The sequence below is a fragment of the Pelecanus crispus genome, chromosome 5 (genome assembly GCF_030463565.1).
Source record: "Pelecanus crispus isolate bPelCri1 chromosome 5, bPelCri1.pri, whole genome shotgun sequence".
Taxonomy (NCBI): Eukaryota; Metazoa; Chordata; class Aves; order Pelecaniformes; family Pelecanidae; genus Pelecanus; species Pelecanus crispus.
Genome location: NC_134647.1, coordinates 42,037,491 through 42,056,629, shown reverse-complemented (window position 1 = coordinate 42,056,629; position 19,139 = coordinate 42,037,491). Strand labels below are relative to the sequence as shown.

The following is a 19,139-nucleotide window of genomic DNA, read 5'->3' as shown; positions in this document are numbered from 1 at the left end:
TGCTGCAAGCCCTCAAGTCTGTGCAATCGCTCCTGTGCTGAGCATGTCAGTGGGGCAGTATTTTGGGGTGTCTCTGCCTTGAAACACCCACAAGAGCAGGAGAAGGATGTTTGTGTTGGCAGACTGGTTAGGTTGCATGGTTAGGAAGCAGCAGTCTGCATTATGTTTTGGATGTCATAGACAAGGGTTTAAATGGGAACTGCATGGGGCAGAATTTGTAGAGAGCATTTAGTAGGAGATCAGTCCTCAGAGCGGTGCCTGTCACTGAAGAGAGCAATCTCATTTCCAAAGAAACAAATCCAGACTGTGGAATAGGCCATAAGAAAGTCATTGCAGTGAGTAGCTCACAAGCAACCTGCAGGCTGAGAGCAACTTGCAAGCACACAGCAAAAGAGGCAAAAGAAAAAAAAATATATGGATTCAGAGAAATCACAGCTTGGTTTTGCATCATCCAATAGAAAGAAAAAAAAAATCACTTTCTTTGCCAAGTGCATTGCTGGCTGCAAACATTTCCTGCCAGCTTTGCACATTTACATTTTGAAAGGACTTTTCTAGGCAACTGAATTACTTGGGGATGGGCTGAAGACTAGCTCTTATCCCAAAACCCAAGGTTCACTCCCAAGTGGCTGCACTTTGATTTGCAGAGTAGGGCTCAGCAAGGTTACCACAGGGATCAGTTATTAAGCCCAGTCTTATTAAATCTACTGGAAAAGGAGCTTAACAATGCTGGTAGCAGATATGAAGTTGGGAGGAACTGGACATACCTAGGTTGGTAGCAAATTAACTCAATGAACTCAAGTGGGACTACACACATGGGAGGGAAGTAAATTTATGAAGAAGAAAGGATAACTCCTTCATCTGTTAAAAGCATGTCTGAAATACACGCAGTGTATCAACTCAGGGAAAGAAACCTAGAAAGCAGTGCTTCTGCAAGAGATTTAGCACTGACAAGGCATTAACAGTGAATTACCCACAAGGTTAGAAAAACCCAACGGTATAAATATAGGCGGAGGGCAGGCTTTTTGACATGGCAGCTTTTGATGACATTTTATCCAATTCCATTTGACGTAATCCCATCGCACTTAATGTGCTGTAGCCTCGGCTAGAGTACAGCTTCTCCAGGAGTAGCATGAGACCGGGCAGCACCGTGATCTGCTCTTATCTTTATTTGCTGTGGCATCTGTAAAAAGAGCTGACATGAGGTAGGGAGGGGAGAGAACCAGAGCCAAGAGGGTGTAATTCAGCCACAGTTCAGCCCCACAGAACATCCAGCCGTTGGCTTTCTTCCAGCATTACAAGGCAGCACTGCCTGTGCCAAGTTACTTACGAGCTGCTCTGCCAACTCGAAATCCAAGTCCAGCAGATTAACTCTGAGCGGTCTGTTGTAGGTGAACCCACGACCAAACTCCAGCTGCATCACTTTGTCAAAATTGCTCACTCGGTCCAGCCCAACAAAGATGAGAGCGTTGACACCTGAGAGGGGGGGAAGCAGAAGGGGCTGTGTGATGGAGTGAGGTGCTCTGCAGAGCCTGCACACCCTCCCCTGCAAGGATGGGTTGTTATCCGCCTCTTCAATTGCAAACGGAGCTTATTCAATTGAGAACAAACATCTTCAAACACATTCAGTGCAAGTTACCCACAGTTAGGTGCCAGCAGGTAGCTAAATATCACAGGAAGGCAATGAAGAACAGCAAGTGTATGTAGAAATCATTAAATCCTTATTCACTACTATCAAAAGCTGGTGGATTCATGAGAAATGGTGGTAAAATGGGCCACAAGTTAACATAGACTATAATCACTGCCTTGGAGAGTAAAAAAGTTACCTTCTGTATGCAAAGCAGATGAAGCAGCCTCCAGCTGATCTATCGAGTCATCTGCACCATCAGTAAAATGGATTATGATCTGGGAGAGAAATAAATTTATGTCAGGACCCAGAATATTTCAGGTGTGAAACACAATCAATGTGCAACTTGAAGGGCCTTCTTCCAAGGGGCGTTTCATCTAAGAGGAGATGGGGGAACTGTTGCGCCCTTTCCAGGCCAGGAAGCTTTGCATTTCTGTGCCAGATCTCAGTACATGGTACCATGCATGTGTTTGTTCCTAAAGCATGAACAGGGAAAATCTGGAAAGCAGTAGTTTGCAGCCAAACAGTGCTCATGGGTACTGGCTGTAATAAATGTATTTATTTAATTATGAATTTACAGTTGCTTTGCCAACTAAAATACATCAGAAGTCAGCTTTTCTGGCCAACACCATCCCAGCGTCCTTGGTTTTGACTTACCTTGGTGCTGCCAGAGGGCACAGATCTGAATTTGTTCAGGTAGGACCTCAGTGTATCTGCCGTGAGAAAATAGGGCCCAAGGGTGCGCATGGCTTGAAACTTCTCGAAGAGCTCAGGCTGGTACTCAGAGAAGTCCAGTCCCTCCACAGGTCCCTTCTGAGACTGGGCCATGATGGCTACCCTGACATTGGGTGCCTGGTTCCCAGTGCAGCTTATCTTCTGCATCTGCGTTATTCTGTTCAGCACAGACTCGACTCTGGACTCCAGACCTCTCTGGGAACTAAATATATTTTGTCCAGGCCCGACATCTGTGACGTCAAAGCCAAGTATCACATCTAAGTCACAGTCTGAAAGGGAAATGCAGAAAGAGATGGGAGGAGAGCGTCACCATTGATGAATACAACCATTGCTTTTCAAGTAATGAATTTCCTAGTTATTCTATTAGTCATTAGAGAAGACACTCTCTGCACTGAGAGTGCAGAGTTCAACTGCCACCATTTGATACACAAGTGCCTCAGGTTTCCTTTCAACATAGCAGTGATAACCTGGGAAAACCTGCATTTTATTAATTTAAAAATATTTTTCCTGTGCAATTGTTGCTGTCCTGGTTTCGGCTGGGATAGAGTTAATTTTCTTCCCAGTAGCTGGCATAGTGCTGTGTTTTGGATTTAGTAGGAGAAGAATGTTGATAACACACTGATGTTTTTAGTTGTTGCTAAGTACTGCTTATGCTAGTCAAGGGCTTTTCAGCTTCCCATGCTCTGCCAGGTACACAAGAAACTGGAAGGGGGCACAGCCAGAATAGTTGATCCAAACTGCCCAAAGGGCTATTCCATACCATATGACATCATGCTCAGTATAGAAACTGGGGGGGGTTGGCTGGGGAGCAGCGATCGCTGCTTGGGGACTGGCTGGGTATCGGTCGGCGAGTGGTGAGCAATTGTATTGTGCATCACTTGCTTTGTATATTATTATTATTATTATCATTATTATATTGTTATTATTATCATTACTATTTTACCTTATTTCAGTTACTAAACTGTTCTTATCTCAACCCAGGAGTGTTTCTCACTCTTACTCCTCCGATTCTCTCCCCCATCCCATCGGGGTAGGGGGAGTGAGTGAGCGGCTGCCTGGTGCTTAGTTGCTGGCTGGGGCTAAACCACGACAGTTGCTTAGCATTGGGATGAGCCTACTAAACCAAGTCTAACACAATTTTGTATTTTCATCAGGCAGCCAAGACTGCTGCTTTCTCTCCACTGCATGAAAACCTGTCAGTACTTGCACAGTGTACATGTACCTTCTGCTTGTGCTTGAAGCGACCATCCTCCAGTTAGGGGGATGTATAGGAAGGCAAAAACCAGATGACTGATCTCAAGTCCCTGAAAGGTGTAGCCAGGATTTATATGGGATAGCTGGGAATTAGTGAAGAAAGAAGCATTGAAGTTGCTCAGCTCAAGCTCAGGAGGTGATGCACAGTCTGCCTTTCTGCAGGAAGATTTAGTGTGGGCTTGGAGCCACCCTACAGCCACCGAGCTGCCCAGTGGTCTGGAGCACAGGGAAATCAGGCTGCTGGATGTAATGTCTCCTGCGCCTACCTGGGCTTTCAAGCAGGGAGGTGTTTGAAATTTCTGTGATATTAATTACACTGGTGCTGCACTGGAGAAGCACTCACGGTCACCACCAGCAGCGGTTTGCTTTTCCCTGCGCTCAGTTTTTCATCTCTGTTGGAGCTGCTGCTCAGCTCAGGGCTGCTGTGGCTCTCCTTCAGCTTCCCCAGAGGTTTGGGAGATGCCTCTGCTTAAAAGCCAGAGGGATGAGCTGTGGTCAGTTGTGCTGGGACTGGAACTTGCCATACTGTAGTAAGTTCAACCAGCTGCTGGGAGTCTGGTCCAATGGCAATACCAGCTTGCTTACTCACTCCAAGTAGCAAAATCATGGGATTCCTTTTTAAGACAATTTAACCTTAAACTACAACCACTCGTGCCCTAGCTTTTTCTCATATACCTGTCATGAGATCAAGTGGGCATCCTGGACAATCTGGCAAGAGAAATTCCAGCACACCATGCATGCCAGGGACTGAATGGCCAAGGAGTCCAATTGGTTTGTTATAAATACAGTGGGCAAAACAAGGACCATCACTTTTCATTTTGGCACTAAGAAAGTTGGTCTGCCAACATGCTACTGGCATCATATGCCTACATATGTGGGGAGGAAGGCAGATTTAGTCTAAAGGCAGCTACATAAAGGAGCCCCTCCAATGCGGTCGTAGGAGGCCAGTGATTTAGTGCCTGCCTGTCACATCTGAAATTATTCCACCATGACTGCACCTCTGTGATGATGGGACACCAGTCATTCATGTGCTGAAGCACATGAACAGACAGCTCTTGTACCAAAGGCTTGCAGCCTACCACCACACTCATGGAGAAGGTCTGAGCCCATGCTGCACCTCAGGCTATAGGCAGAGCACAAGAGCAGGCTGCACAAGTCCATCAAAACGCGTTGGATATTAAAAGCCACCCTCGGGAATGACCTGAGCATATTATGAAAGGATCATGCTTACCTCTTGTAACGTCTGTTGTTCCTGGGCACAATTTCTCCTCCATAGCAGCTTCCAGAGTAACCAGGACCTGCTCATTCAGCTCAGATAGCTCCTGGACTGTGGACGCTCTAAAACTCGTGGCACTCTCGCTGGCCAGCCTGCTGACTTCCTTCAGGTCGATGTTTCTCACTCCAACTGCAAATACCTTGACACCTTTCTGTGCGATTTCCAAGGAGGCACTCGGCCCGTCGTCTGAAGACTTCCCACCCGTGACGATGAAGGCGATCTGGGGCACCCTCTGGTCAATTCGGCTGCCGGCCTCCTTCACAAAGTGTTTTGCTTGGATGTGCTTGATGGCTGCACCAGTGTTCGCCACTCGGCCACCTTTGTAGATGACTTTGTTGATGGCATCTAAAATCTGAGGTTTGGTGGAGTAGTCCTTAAGGAAAAACTCATCAGTGACATCTGAGTTGTACTGGGCCAGTCCTACCTGGATAGAATCACCATCCCTATAAATGGCATCCACCACAGAGTAGACAAACTGAAGAACTTCTTGGAAGTTATCCCTCCCCAGATTGATGGAACCATCCAGCAAAAACACAATGTCAGCCTGTTTTTTACCTCCTGAAAAGATTACAAAGAAAACACAGTTATTAATATTTGTTTGTGTCATCTATAACGTTTAAGATACTTAGTGCTTTGTGAAGTAGCATTGTGTTTCTCTCTTTCTACCTTTTTAGTTTCATCGGTCTTTGGCATGATTTTACATCCATGCAAGAAGCAAGGTTTTATACAACACATTTATTATACTTCATACAACATTACTTGGTTTTGTGATAGACGCCCTCATCTCATTTCAAATTTAATTCTATTCTTTCCTATGCTCAACAAGATCTTCTTCAAAGTCTTCTTTAAAGCAATGTGACTAAAATGTTGGAAATCAAAAGGTGTTATTAAGTTGAACATAAGAAAGAATCGTTTTCACATTATACAAATTCTATCTGTGCTTTCTACAGGGTAAATAGCAGTCTTACCAGGTCCTAAAAATCCAGGGGTTTCTGTTGTAGGTATTGGAAGCTCTTCAAGAATACTCTGCACCTTCTTTTCTAAAGTTGGGAGTCCTGTGAAGTCCTGTACCACAAGCACGCGCTCAGGATCGTTGGTAATGACCTGCAGCTGGTCCCTGTCCACGTTCCTGGCTCCGACACCCAGAGGTTTAATGCTGGTTGTAGTGATCACATTAGCAGGCCTGTTCACGTCATCCTGGGATCGGTCTCCGAGGATGATGACTAGGTGCTGGGGCACTCCATCTTCTATCCTGCTCCCCGCAGACTTGATGAAGTAGTTCTTCACGACGTAATCTAGGGCTTTGCCAGCATTCACGGGGGACCCCCCTCTAAGCCTCAAGCGGCGGATGGCTTGCAGGACGGCATTTTTGGACTTGTGGGTCTTCAGGTAGAACTCGGGGAAGACGTTATTGCTGAACTGCACCACGCCAATTCGCACTTTGTTTGGCCCAACTTCCAGCTGCTGAACAATTCTGCTGATGAAATCCCGAATGTGAGCTAGCCCATCGGGCCTAACACTGTCAGAGCTGTCAATAAGGAAGACTATGTCCTTTTCATCACCAGAAATATCTGCAGGCAAGCAAGAAGAGAGGAGATTATTTGTGCCAAGTCTCTGCTTAAGCTTTGCTGGAGGATTTCTGTGCTATCTGCTCTCATGCGATGTAAAACTGCACAGCATATTTTAGACAAATCTAAGCACGGTGCTTCAGGGAGCCTCTACAAAAGGGCTTGTGTGCAAGTGTGCATGTGTGCGTCAACAGTCTGCCTAATATTTGAAGCATGCATTACTCAGAGCCTTATCTGTTTCATTCATTAACACTGTCCTCCAAATTTGTCAGTTTTTCCAGCTTCATTTTGCCCCCGATTTATGTCTCTTTCCTAGAGAGCTGCTAAATGGGAGTAGGCAGTTATACATGTTGCAGTATTTGACTTGAAAATCAAGGTAGTTAATGTATTTAGGTACTTGACTGGAAAATCGTAAGCTATAATGTAATTAGGTACTTGGGTAGAACGTCCACATATCTAAAGTTTCCTTCTGAAACTGTACATGTGCTACACCTTTGCTTTTAACTAAGGAAAACCTTGGTTTATACAGAAAGAATGGAAAGTTATTTACATATTTGGGCAACATTTCCTTGAATAGCAACCCAGAGGCAGCTGGTGTTGACAGAGCCTTACCTACGGGGGGTTGCACATCTCCCAGCAGCCGTCTGATTTGGTCCCCAGTCAGGGTTTCAATAGGAGTCAGCAGCTTCTGCTCAAGGCTGGGCAGTTCCTGGAAGCTGGAGACTTGGAATACATAATCAGGACTAAGGGAAATCTGTACCATCTCCTCAGGTTCCACATTCTTCGCTACCACCATAGGTGCCACCCCCACTTGTTTGACTTGGAGTGATGGGTACTCTAAGTCATCGTCAGACTTGCGGGAAGAGAGGATGATCAAAAACTGAGGGACGCCCTCCTCTATGCGGCTCCCAGAGGGTCGGGTGAAGATGGTCTTTGCCACAAACTCAAGGGCCTCTCCCACATTCACCTGCTGGCCACCCTGTGGCCGCAGCCGTCTCACAGCACTCTGCACCTCATCCTTGGTGGAGTGGGCATTGAGCAGGAATTCAACGTGGGGATGCTCGCTGAACTGGACCACTGAAATCCTGGTGGTGTCAAAGCCCACATCCAAGTTGTTCACTATCCTCTCAATGAGATCACGGACAAGGTAGAACTCTTGGGCAGCATAGCGGGAGCCGTCAACCATGAACACAACATCCCTCTTCACACCCGCTGCAGGAAAGAAGGCAGCGGTCAGAAGATGCATCATGCATTGCTTATGGATAGCAGCTAAGCTCATCATCTACATCACTGGCCCATGCCTTTGGCCATGGGGAGGATGCTCATTGTTTCGACGCCTGTGATATCTCCTGGGAGCCCCAGCAGACAGCTCTGGGTTCAACACAGAGACAGGACCAGTCTGCTAGGCACATCCCCAGGCAGTACAAGAACAGCAACTTCCAGAGCAAAGGAAGCAAGAGGGAGCAGGGGAAACCTGCAACAATAATTCCTTGTGGGATCTCCACCCAAGGAAACGTAGCCTGGTGATGTTCCTTACTCAGGGCAGGTTTCCAGGCAGCCTGAGATTGTTTTATACTCAGTACCACCCCTCTTTCTTTGGCTTTGTCCTCTAGGAAATCTTCTATCCTATTATTGTCTCAGCTTCTGCCTTTCCAGGATGACTTTTTGCTTCCTAATACCATGTTTTCTGCAGTGGTAATTCAGGTCAGAGCCTGAATTATCTCTGAATATCACACTGATAAATGGGGATGGAGGAAAGCAGTCTGGCTCTGAAGAGAAGGAACAGATAGAATAGGATGGTGGACTTCAAAGGGACTGATCTGGGGTGGCTACCCTTCATCCCAGGCATATGCTGGTTGGATTTCATTCCAAGCGAGACCAGAAATGGAAGATCTGATCCTTTTCCTGATGCCTGCTTCCAGTTTCCCTTCCCCCAGTGAACAAACATGGCAAATGTAAGACACATCAGCAGGTCTTACATTTAGCAGAAAGCTGACCTTGATTTATAGTGTTGTGAAGGTGTCCCTGTAGCATCTAAATGACACAATTTCCACTCGAGGAGGAATAGCATGGACTTAAAATCCATCAACTTAAAATAAGATTAAGATCATAGCATTCACTTTATGGGTCTTCCATGTGGATACAACATGGACCACCTTGAGGGACTGGGCTTAAAGGTGGCTCAGCTTAATTACACAGCTCCTACCAACCCTAAATACATCAACAGTGAGACCAAGATGGACTTGGAGTCTTAGCCGTGACCATCTTTGTTTTTCTCAGTTTGTGTTGCAACCATGATGTTACTAAACATCATATTTTGCCATTGGCTCTTGGTGCAGACACAAACCTCTCACCTGGGCTGGGTGATGTAAAAACCAGATCAGGGGCAAGTGACTCTATCTCTTTCTTGGTCAGCCGGATGACTCTGTTCGAGATGACCTGCTGCACTGTATCCAGCTGGCTGAAGTCAGGCACAGAGATAGCAAAATCTGGGAGAAAGGAAATAGTCTGCAGCTCTGTGAGGTCAGCATTTCCAATCCCAATGCCAAAGGGCACCGTGCCACTCATCTTCAGGACCACCGAGGGCCTCCTCACATCATCCTGGGACCGGTCAGCAGTCAACAGAATCAGGAACTGCGGGACGCCCTCTGCTATCCTGCTGCCGCTTGACACCGTGAACACATTCTTGATGAGATAGTCGAGGGCTGCTCCAGTGTTCAGAGGAGATCCTCCCATAACCTTCAGCTCCTGGATGGCACTGATGAGATCTGCTTTGTCTTCATGGGTGTCAAGTAAGAACTCTGGCTGTATGACATTGCTGTACTGTGCAACGGCAACGCGGACCTTGTCACGACCGATATCCAGGCTTTCAACAACTCTTTGGACAAAGGTCTTCAGTAAAGGGAAACCTCTTCTGACACCATCCGAGCCATCAATTAGAAACACCACGTCCTTCTTGTCACTTCTCTCAACTACTGTTTGAGACAAGTAAGGGAAGGGGGGAATAAGTGAGATTCTCTTTTGCAGTGATTATTATTCTCCGCATACATTGAACCGAAGGAGTACAAAAGCTCGGGGAGGGGAAAGTGAGGTGTCAGGATGGGTCGTTTTGTTCCTTTGCTATCGAATGCAATCCCTGGTGAAGATGCAGATGGGTGGAAGTTGGTGAAAACCGCAGTGCAATGCATGCCATGCCTTACCCACCAAGTCATAGAATCATAGACCCATAGGAAATAGGGTGCCAAGCGACTCCGGGTGCCATCTCCTACCTGAGGCTGGGAGAAGCCATCTGCTCCCAAGGGGGCTGGGAAGCTAGCACATGGCTTTGCAATATGCAACAGGAGTCTGGGGCATCAGGGATCTTTTGCTCCCAGAGAAAATTGAGTTTCTGAGCGAAATGGCATACTGCAGAGAGGGTGCTCACAGGGAGCTGGTGAAGAGAGGGAGAGAAAAGCTTTTCTGAGGCATAACTAAACTTCAAAATAAATAGTCCTGCACATGCTCAGATAAAATAAGAATTTGCTGGAAAGGACATCCAACTGAAAATGCTGAAATGCTTTTCTAAAATGCTAGACACTGTTGGTTGGGTTTTTTTTTTTTTAAAACTAACTTCAAGCACCAAAAAGTGCTAATTGTGACCAAACATTCTTCAAACATTCTTTTTTTTAAAAAAAACAAGACTGTGAAATTACAAAGATCAGAGAACTATTGATGTGTTCTGCTATTGAGTAAGAGAGTTGCAGAGCTTTGGCTCAGCCAAGCATAAAACATCACTGCCTCTTGAACACAGCAACTGATGGATGGCATCCCCCAAAGTGCAATTGGCTTGTTTATAACAGGGTCAAGCAGGAGCATCTGTCCCTCTGAAGAAAATCTTATATATCTGCTTATGAAGGCTAGACATATAGAGTTAACAAGGACAGTTGAAGTCTTAATGCAGACTTCAGATCAAGTTTAAGAGGAATGTTGGAAACTTCGTGGGTTAATGCATGGGACTGGAATATTAATGTAGCTTGTGTTGAGCAATATAGGCAGGAAGAGGGAGCAGACATTGCCTGGTGTATCCCAGTTTCATACAGGTCCTCTACAGTTCAGGAGCAGGGGAAGAGGGTCCTATCAAAAGTCTCTGGGTAGCAGATAAAGAAGAAAAAAATATGGCTACTCTTACGAGGTGGTTCTCTTTTACTCAGAATACTAGGAAAAGTAGGTAGATGCAGCTATTTGTGAGTAATTAGCACAATTATTCACAGTACTTGGGGGTCAAGGTATTCAAAATGATCTTAACAAGACAGAAATGGTTTGAAAAGGGAGGATGCAATTCAAGAGCACTAGTTGCACTAGTCTATGTTGAGGCAGAAGCTGCACAAATATGGGAAAGGCAATGACTCCGCATGGAAATGATGGGGTAAGAGATGACCAGGGGACACCATTGTTACGTTCTGGTCATTTGGAGCAGGCTGATGTTGGAGAGACAAGGGTGAAAAGGTAGAAAACCTACAAGACCTACAAGGAAAAATTGAATGAGCTGGGTACACAGCTGGTGACACAAGGACTGAAACAAGACATATGTGGCAAGCTTAAAGTAAATGAAAGCCTGTCACACAAAACATGGGAATGAGCTGACATCTGTAGCCTTCTTGAGTTGAGAAGGAGATGTAAAAGGCTTAAATTATGACTAGGAAGACAGAGGTTTGACATTAAGGAAAAGTATCTGCTGATACAGATAAAAGCAATTGAACAGACTGATTACAGAGGCTGGGAAATCTCCTCCACTGGAGGGTTTTCAGAACAGATTAGAACAATGTCAGCTGGTTCTGGACTAGAATATCCTGTTGGGGACAAGGGTATGTAGCAGATGGCACCCTGAGATCCCTTCCAGCCCTATTTCTTTTTTATGTTTCTATGATTCTAAGTCCATCTGCCCAGGACTTTTATGGAGAGATGACGTGGATGTTAATACACTTTTCCTTGTCCCCATCTGCTGTTGGGAGACAGGTTAATTCTCAAATTAGGGCTGCATCAGGAAATAATACAGTTGGACATGCATAATTTCCAGTACCACAGCGTGAATTTAGAATTGTGGTCATGTGCTTCTTTTTATGATTTTTTTTTATTCTTCAATTAATCCATACTCATCTACTGAGCTTGTAGCAGTAACTGAGTCAAGAGCATCTAATTTATTGGTGCATGGGTACAAAATGTAGAAACTGCTGTCATATCCTGTAGGAGATAAATGGAGCAAGAGTGAATCCAGCACACTGCAATGCTTCTTACTCCTTACCACTCCTCCAGAAAAGGGTGGATGGAAAGAGAAATCAAGACAAGCCTTTATTTGCTGCTTCTAGCCCTTGCCCAGTGTTGCATATCAATTTATGCAAGAACTCTGGGGCAACAACTCTGTTATTTCAGGTTTGTACCATGTTTTACACACTGGTAACAGCACCTACTGCAGCTCTTGCAGATGAACAAAAGGCTTTTTCCTCACCCATCTTTAAAATTCAGTTTGGATCTTAATGCTTTGCTGGATCAGGGTCTGACCAGAGGAAAATCCAAGTACAATAGCAGTTTCTACATAATCATTTTAAACATCACCAGACCCAATTGCCCCAGTTACCAAATTAAGGGTGGCATGTAAGTGGTGTCTTTCAGCCTCCTGGAAACCCCAGGGGTCCCTGTACCTGTTGGCTGAAGCTGGATAGTTTTCAACAGGTTGACTATGTTTGGCTGAATCTCTGAAATCTCAGAGAGGGAGTCGATGTTCAGAATGAATTGTGGGGCGTAAACAATCCTTTCCAGCTCTACAGGGTCGGCATTTTTGGCTTTGATAGCAAAGGTCACAACTCCAGCTTGTTTCAGAGCATCTGACGGTTGCTCCACATCATCAGTTGATCTCCCAGCAGCAAGGAGGACCAAAAACTGAGGAACCCCTTCTTCAATCCTGCTTCCAGCTTCCTTCACAAACAGCCTCCTTATAGCTTCATCTAGTGCAGCTCCAATGTTCAGTTGCTTCCCAGTTTTTATCTTCATCCTTCTCACTTTGAGAAGCATGTCTTGCTTAGACGGGAGTTCGGCAAAGTCAAATTCAACTTGGATGGTGTCACTGAATTGAGCTACAGCTACTCGTGTGGCATCAGGACCCACATTCAGGTCAGAAATGACTTTTTGTACAAAGTCCCGGACGACAGAAAAGCTACCCAAGAGGTTGGCTGAGCCATCAATCAGGAATAAAATATCTTTCTTGCTTTCTAGAATAAATTCACAAATGAAAAGAGGGGAAAAAAAGATATGAAGGCATTTTTCTTCTTAAATGTCATCCTAGAAATGTCTCTGAAAATTAGCTGGGTTTCAATATGCAAAGCAAGTGATTTTCATTTACCAAAGTGTTCAAAGGCTACAGGACTAAACAGTACCTTTGACTTATTTATCTGAGGAGGAAGGGGAAGCAAGGACACCTCTATCCTAAGACTCAGTAAATTCAGGCACCACATAGTCATATCATATATTGTATCACATCACGTCAGTCATATCATAAATTGGCTCTTTCATATTAGGCCAGTGATGTTTATGATCTAGCAACACAGGCATGAAATATAACAGCAGTGGAGGGTTGAGGTTTTTTTCTATTTAAAGGTTCAGTAGATAACAATTAGGCATTAGTTCATGCACACATATGCACACAAAGCATATTCTGTGTTCTCTTAAAGTACCTCTCCCATTTGCATCACAAGGAACATCTAATCCGTAGGCGAGTTATGATTTTGGGAGGAGAAAAAGCCTTTTACCTGTTTTTGTTTGATGCCCTTTTAATTTCATTGAATATCCAAGGCAAAACCAAGCATCTCATATCTGTGTGTCTTAACATCTTTCATATTAATCTTAATGGTCTCCTTTCCATACTAAACAATCCTGGTTGTTCTTATGTCTTCATATGCACATAGCCACAATAAGGGGATTAATGAGCAAATACCTGTTTAAAAAAGGTTAAACTTGCCAACAGCTTTTGGGTTTAATGTTGGAGGATAACTTTGAATATTGCCAGTCAAATTCAGCCTCTGTGACAGCCTGATGACAGCACTTTGACAAGGTGGCTCTGGGGAAAGATTCAGCCACCTGTACCTGGCTAGACCTCTGCTCCTCTGTGTTCTTTTGTACAGCTTTAACCTTTCCACACCACTCCTTGTGGCAGAAAGTGCATGCTCTCATTGTCTGAGCTAGTGCAGATCATGCATTTACAGGTTGTGACATTATTATGGCAACAGAAAGGGAACACCTGAGTAAGTGACTGGTAGGCATAGACTCATTCGAATCCTCCTTCAGTCTTGACCTGCCAAAAGACTTAAAATTGTGCTGTCTTTAAAGTGTGCTAGCAATGACTTGAACAAAATGAAAAGCTGCCAGTGTCAAGCCACATATTGATGGTTAAGCACAGCCCTAGCTCCCCTAACTCAGGGCCTAGGACAGATGTGAATGTGTACATTGGGAACAAACAGTCAAGAGAAACAAGAATAACTTAATGCAGTCAACACGAAGGAAGGTAGGTATTACCTGTTGGGGTGAGTGGAACCTCTTCCACACCTCCACTAACATATGTTGTTATAGGCTTATTTAACTCCTGGGGTAAAGCTGCCAGAGCACTGAAATCATCCATAAAATATACCATTCTTGGATTAAAGGCAATCTGTTCGAGTTCTGCCTTATCCGCACTCCTAACTCCAATGGCAAAAGTCAGCACTCCAGCCCGAGCTAATTCATTGGAAACTTGCAAGAAGGGATCAGCAGACCTCCCTGCTGTCACCAGGACTAGGACCTGAGGCACTTGTTCATTTATTCTGCTCCCACCAGCTTCAGTGAAGTGATTCAAAAGCACAAAGTTCAGTGCAGAGCCAGTGTTCAGCACTGACCCTCCCTTGGGCCTCAGCTGCCCCATATGTTGAATTATGTCTGATTTGGTTTGGTACGAGTATAGAAAGAACTCGGTATTAGGAGTGTCACTAAATTGCACTAAGCCAACTCGAATTTTGTCACTGCCGACATCAAGGTAGTTAACTAGGGTGGCAACAAAGTCACGCACAAAGGGGAAGTTGGCATTTCCGACGTTGAGTGATCCATCCAAAAGAAAGATGATATCCCTTTTGGTTACTTGAACTGCAGTAGAGCACAGAAAATAACATGAGACATCACAGAAAACAAAAATAGAAATTTTTTTTTCATGTGTGCATACAGCATACACTGTACACACATGTAAACCTTGTTAGGAGGAAGGGAGGAGAAAAAGACAAGAGAAAGAATATGATCAGCACAGAAGTAACAAGGACCTTGCTGGAAATGACTAAATTGGGCAGGGGAGGTTTCTGACTTGTATTGAAAAGTCTTTTAAATGTCAGGTTTATCAATTGGGCTCAGCCTCTGCCATGGCAGATGTTTTCAATGGCTGCTAATACAACAGTTGCGTGCTCTGGGCCAGATCCTTAGCTGGCAAAAGGCAGCTTCACTGATTGTAGTGGAGCAACACTGAATTATGCCTACAGACACCTTGCTTATCTACAAGTCACCATGCATTTACTTGGGGCTTTCCAACAAAGCTTTAGGGAATGTTTCTGCTTTCTTGCACCTAAAGTGTGCTTTGACACCCAGCACTATCACTCCCTTATTAAGCAATCCCCTGTTCCACAGGGATGCTCCCTTGCATCCCTAGATGTAGACAACCATGTTCTGCCCTGCAGTGACTTCCATGGTCTTGCTGTGCAGCCAGCAGTGGCTGGCTCACAACTCAGAGTTAGGCTCCACTTGCATGGGAAAACACTTCTGCCAAGTAACAAATTTGGTTGGTATTTTGAGTGGGTATTAAAAATAGCTTTTACTGATAGGCTTAGAAAAGCTGGTCCAGATGAGGCTGCAATGGCTGTCTGAGACACCTGCCTTTTTGACATCTGCATTTGATGCAGAAAACTGTATTTTTGATGTCTGCAGTTATTGGCATCCATTTTGTGGGCTGTTGAAGGGGGAGAAATTTCCCACTTTTTGCAGTAACCAGCCAGTTCTCAGCTCCTTTTTTAAGGTTAAATCCTTCCCGGGCTGTCTCCCAGCATCTGAGCCCCAAGACACAGATCTGCAACGTCACCCCAAAGACACCACAGGACCATGCCCCTGTGCTTTTTGCTCTAAACACGTCATGTCCAGATGACAGATCAAAATGCCAAAACATTAAATAAGATCTCAGAGGAATACTGAGCAGGCTCATCCAATGCATCCCTCTGCATGCTTTCCTCCAGATAAGTTATATATTTATGCCTATTGCTGATCCTGTTCGTTATCTTTCTGTTTAAAACATTTACCTATGGGTATATGGCTATATTCATCCATCTCTCTAGCTTGCCTTGTCCCTGTAAGCTTGCTGTCCTATATATAAAATGTGTAAATACTAAGATATTAAAACCAAAAGGGAGAAAATGGCTCTTTGGTGTACAGGCATTGCTTTCAGTTTTTACAGATTGTCTTGGTTTTCTGTATTTTTAATTTTTCCCAGAAAAGTGCCATTCAAGGCCCAGGGTGAGATAATATCTAGTTGAAATGTAACAGATTGCCCAGTGTCAAAATCAGTTACGTTACTAACAACAGTCATTTTATGGAGTAGGATATGATTACTTGCTTATTGTGTATGTGAGTATCTGAGAGTACAGTAGAGCAAAAGGACTGGAAAAAAGGAGAAGCTGCATGAATGAGCTTTAAAGAACAAGAAAGTATAGGAACATTTTTAATTTACATTGAAAAATAAAAATGTCAGGTTTGGTGTATAGCCATGCAAAACTGTATTAGCAGGAAACACATTCTGAAAAAAATGCTTATTAAATGATAAGTCCCGTGATATTCATCTTAATTAAGGACAAGTATTGGCAAACTGATTTTCAAATGTCTGCTCTTCATGTAAATCGGTCATAGGCTTTAATTCTTTAAGGACCCTTTCCAAAAACTGTTTCTTTTGCACTGTGGTTTATAATTTTAAATTACTTGGAGAAACTAGAAAAAATATGGACATGGTTTGACACCCACTTAAGCCAACAGGAACCTTACTATCGACCTACATGGGAGATGGAAGAAGTCCTGGTTTTCTAATGTCTATATGCCATGAGACAGAAATGCAAGGTTCAAATATGATCTAGCGCAACATTAATTCAGCCTTGAGCACCTCTATCCAGAAGAAATCCTGAGAAATTTGTGATGATATCTCTACGCAGCTAGAACACCTCTTGAAATGCAGGGGAAACTGCCTCAAAGACATGACTCCAGCGACTGGATTGCTTCCAAAGTCTACTGATGTCAATGGCAAGACCAAGTAAAAAGACTCCACTGGCTTCACAGGGCTTTGGATCATCTTCTAAACAGACTAAATTAAAATAAACACTGCAATAGTCTCATATGCCTCTTAGGGCTTCAGCTGAGTAAATGATAAGAAAACTGTAAATATGTTCTTAAAGGGTGAGTTTCAGTCCAACAGTGTCAGGCTAGCTTTCTCTGAAAATCTCCATGAACAAACTTGCTTATTTTCTTTACACTCAGAAGAAACTTTTAAGCTTTCTTGAGCAAATACCCACTATGAATGATTTTCAAACTGGGGAAGAGATTATGACATTCACAGTGTGTCCTGTTCCTAGGTTACACAAACCCTAAGTGAGAGAAAAAGCCTCCACTGAATGATTCCAGTACCTAACTAGTAAAGCACATCTTCCACGTCCAGGCCTTTAAATCTTGGTAACAAATATGGAAAGGGACAAAAATCTCCAGGAAGGAATGGCAAAGCTGTAACAACAACCACGCTACCAAATTCACCAGTATGTTCTGCACATTTTGAAAATCAAAGAGACAACATTTAGCTATGCTGAAACATGTGCTTGATGCTTTTTTCCTCCTTATCTCTACACATCAGAGAATAAGAGTTGACAAACATATAAACTGTATCTCCTTAATTAGAAAAAGGTAATTAATTACCTGATGGTGGTTCTTGGACAATCAGTCCTCCAGAGAGTGTCCGGATAGGCGACAGCACTTCAGGAAGAATGGCTTGCATGAACTGAACACGGAAGTCATTTGGGTTGAACACAAAATCTCTCTCATGGGCAATTTCTTGAAGTTCTGCCAGGTCAGCATTTCTCGACCCAATGGCAAGGATCACTATCCGGTTCCTTTTCATCTCTGCCGCGGCTTGGTCAACGGCATCCCTGGACTTACCACCAGTGATGAGCACCAGCATGGGGAGCACCCCTTCCTCCATCCTGCACCCGACAGCACTGGTGAAGAAGTTGTTCCTCACAAAGTCCAGTGCTGAGCCAGTGTTGAGTGCTGTACCACCCATAAGCTTCATTTTCTTCACGTTAGCCATCACATCCTTTCTGCTCTGGTAGGTGTTAAAATGAAACTCTGGCTTCACAGTGTCTGCATACTGCGCCACTGCAACTTGGATCAGGTCAGGTCCAATCTCCAGCCTTTGGACAATTTTGGCAACGAAATCACGAATTGAGTTAAAGGGGCCAGTCCCCAAAGCAGTTGAGCCATCTATCAGGAAGACTATATCCTTCTTGTTCACTTCAATAACTGTAAGTAACACATGAACGTAATGTTAGTGGAAGCCTTCACCACACTCTGTGCATCAATTCTATGTCAACAGTTCAGCAATGTTTAGGACTTCTTGTTTGCTTGAAGCACTGTTACTCTCAACACTTTTAAAAGGGTCTTGCTTTCAAAACAGCATTATTATTTAGGCTCTAGCAGAGGGCTAATAAGAAATCTGATTGAATGTTTCCCCTTTCTGAAACACAGAAGAGTTGAAGAGTTGCAAGAATTGGATTTTTTATAAAACTTAATATTAAAATGCGTAATATGTCAAAACAAGAAAGAAAGGCAGTCAGGAGAAATCTTATCACTCAGCTGGCACATGAGATAAAATAAGCAGGCGATGCTCCCTCTACCTGCAGTGGAGCCATCTGAATCATGCCAGAGCATGGTTTGGTCTCAGAAGGATTAGGTTCTCAAGAGCAATGATGCAAGTAAATAACAGTCTTCACTTACTCAACATACCTGGACTTTGCGTCTTCACATCCTACATCTTATTCCTTATCTAACAAAAACAAGTTATGATTTTTCTTGGCACAGCTAGCCCAGTCATGGAAGAGCTGAATTACATTCTGGTTGCCATGTCTTTAACAAAACGGGTCCCCTAGGTTGTAATCTCTGAAACTTTATTATTGCTGATGGCACAGGACACAGAAAGAGCACAATTAGCTTTCCAGTTCCCTGGCTAAGTTTGAAGGAAGATAGTTAGGGAGGAAAAAAACCCTGCTGTGTGGCATTGGAACCAAAGCACAATCATATTTAATGCAGCAAATGAACACAAAAAAACAGTAAATATTAAAAAGACAAATACCATTATGAAAAAAGCATTATACATGATCATCATGGGAGATAATCTTAATCCCATCTTTTAGACAACCCCACTCACATCATCCCCTCCCTGATTTCATGCCATTGAAGTGAAAAAGGAAACCTTGTGTTGCTTCCAGGTTATGCTGGAGCATTATGGCTCATTGTGTTAAGTTGAACTTGGGGTGTCTTTAAATTGCCTAGCCACCTAAGAGCTCCTGAGATGGGGTCAATATTTAAGGTGGCAGGTCCATCACCTCCCAGGCTC

General features: G+C 44.0%; 1 protein-coding gene across 1 annotated transcript in view; it reads right to left on the bottom strand.

Annotated features, from left to right (window-relative positions):
• COL6A3 (collagen type VI alpha 3 chain) overlaps positions 1 to 19,139 on the bottom strand; it is a 54,983-nt gene that overhangs the window by 26,756 nt on the left and 9,088 nt on the right. Inside the window, exons 4-13 of the mRNA XM_075710744.1 lie at positions 17,444 to 18,046; positions 14,003 to 14,602; positions 12,136 to 12,702; positions 8,812 to 9,432; positions 7,070 to 7,669; positions 5,858 to 6,460; positions 4,845 to 5,447; positions 2,282 to 2,628; positions 1,824 to 1,902; positions 1,328 to 1,473 (exon numbers count right to left, since the gene is read on the bottom strand). Of these exons, the coding sequence (XP_075566859.1) occupies positions 1,328 to 1,473; positions 1,824 to 1,902; positions 2,282 to 2,628; positions 4,845 to 5,447; positions 5,858 to 6,460; positions 7,070 to 7,669; positions 8,812 to 9,432; positions 12,136 to 12,702; positions 14,003 to 14,602; positions 17,444 to 18,046 (4,769 nt within the window). The remainder of the gene's footprint in view (positions 1 to 1,327; positions 1,474 to 1,823; positions 1,903 to 2,281; positions 2,629 to 4,844; positions 5,448 to 5,857; positions 6,461 to 7,069; positions 7,670 to 8,811; positions 9,433 to 12,135; positions 12,703 to 14,002; positions 14,603 to 17,443; positions 18,047 to 19,139) is intronic.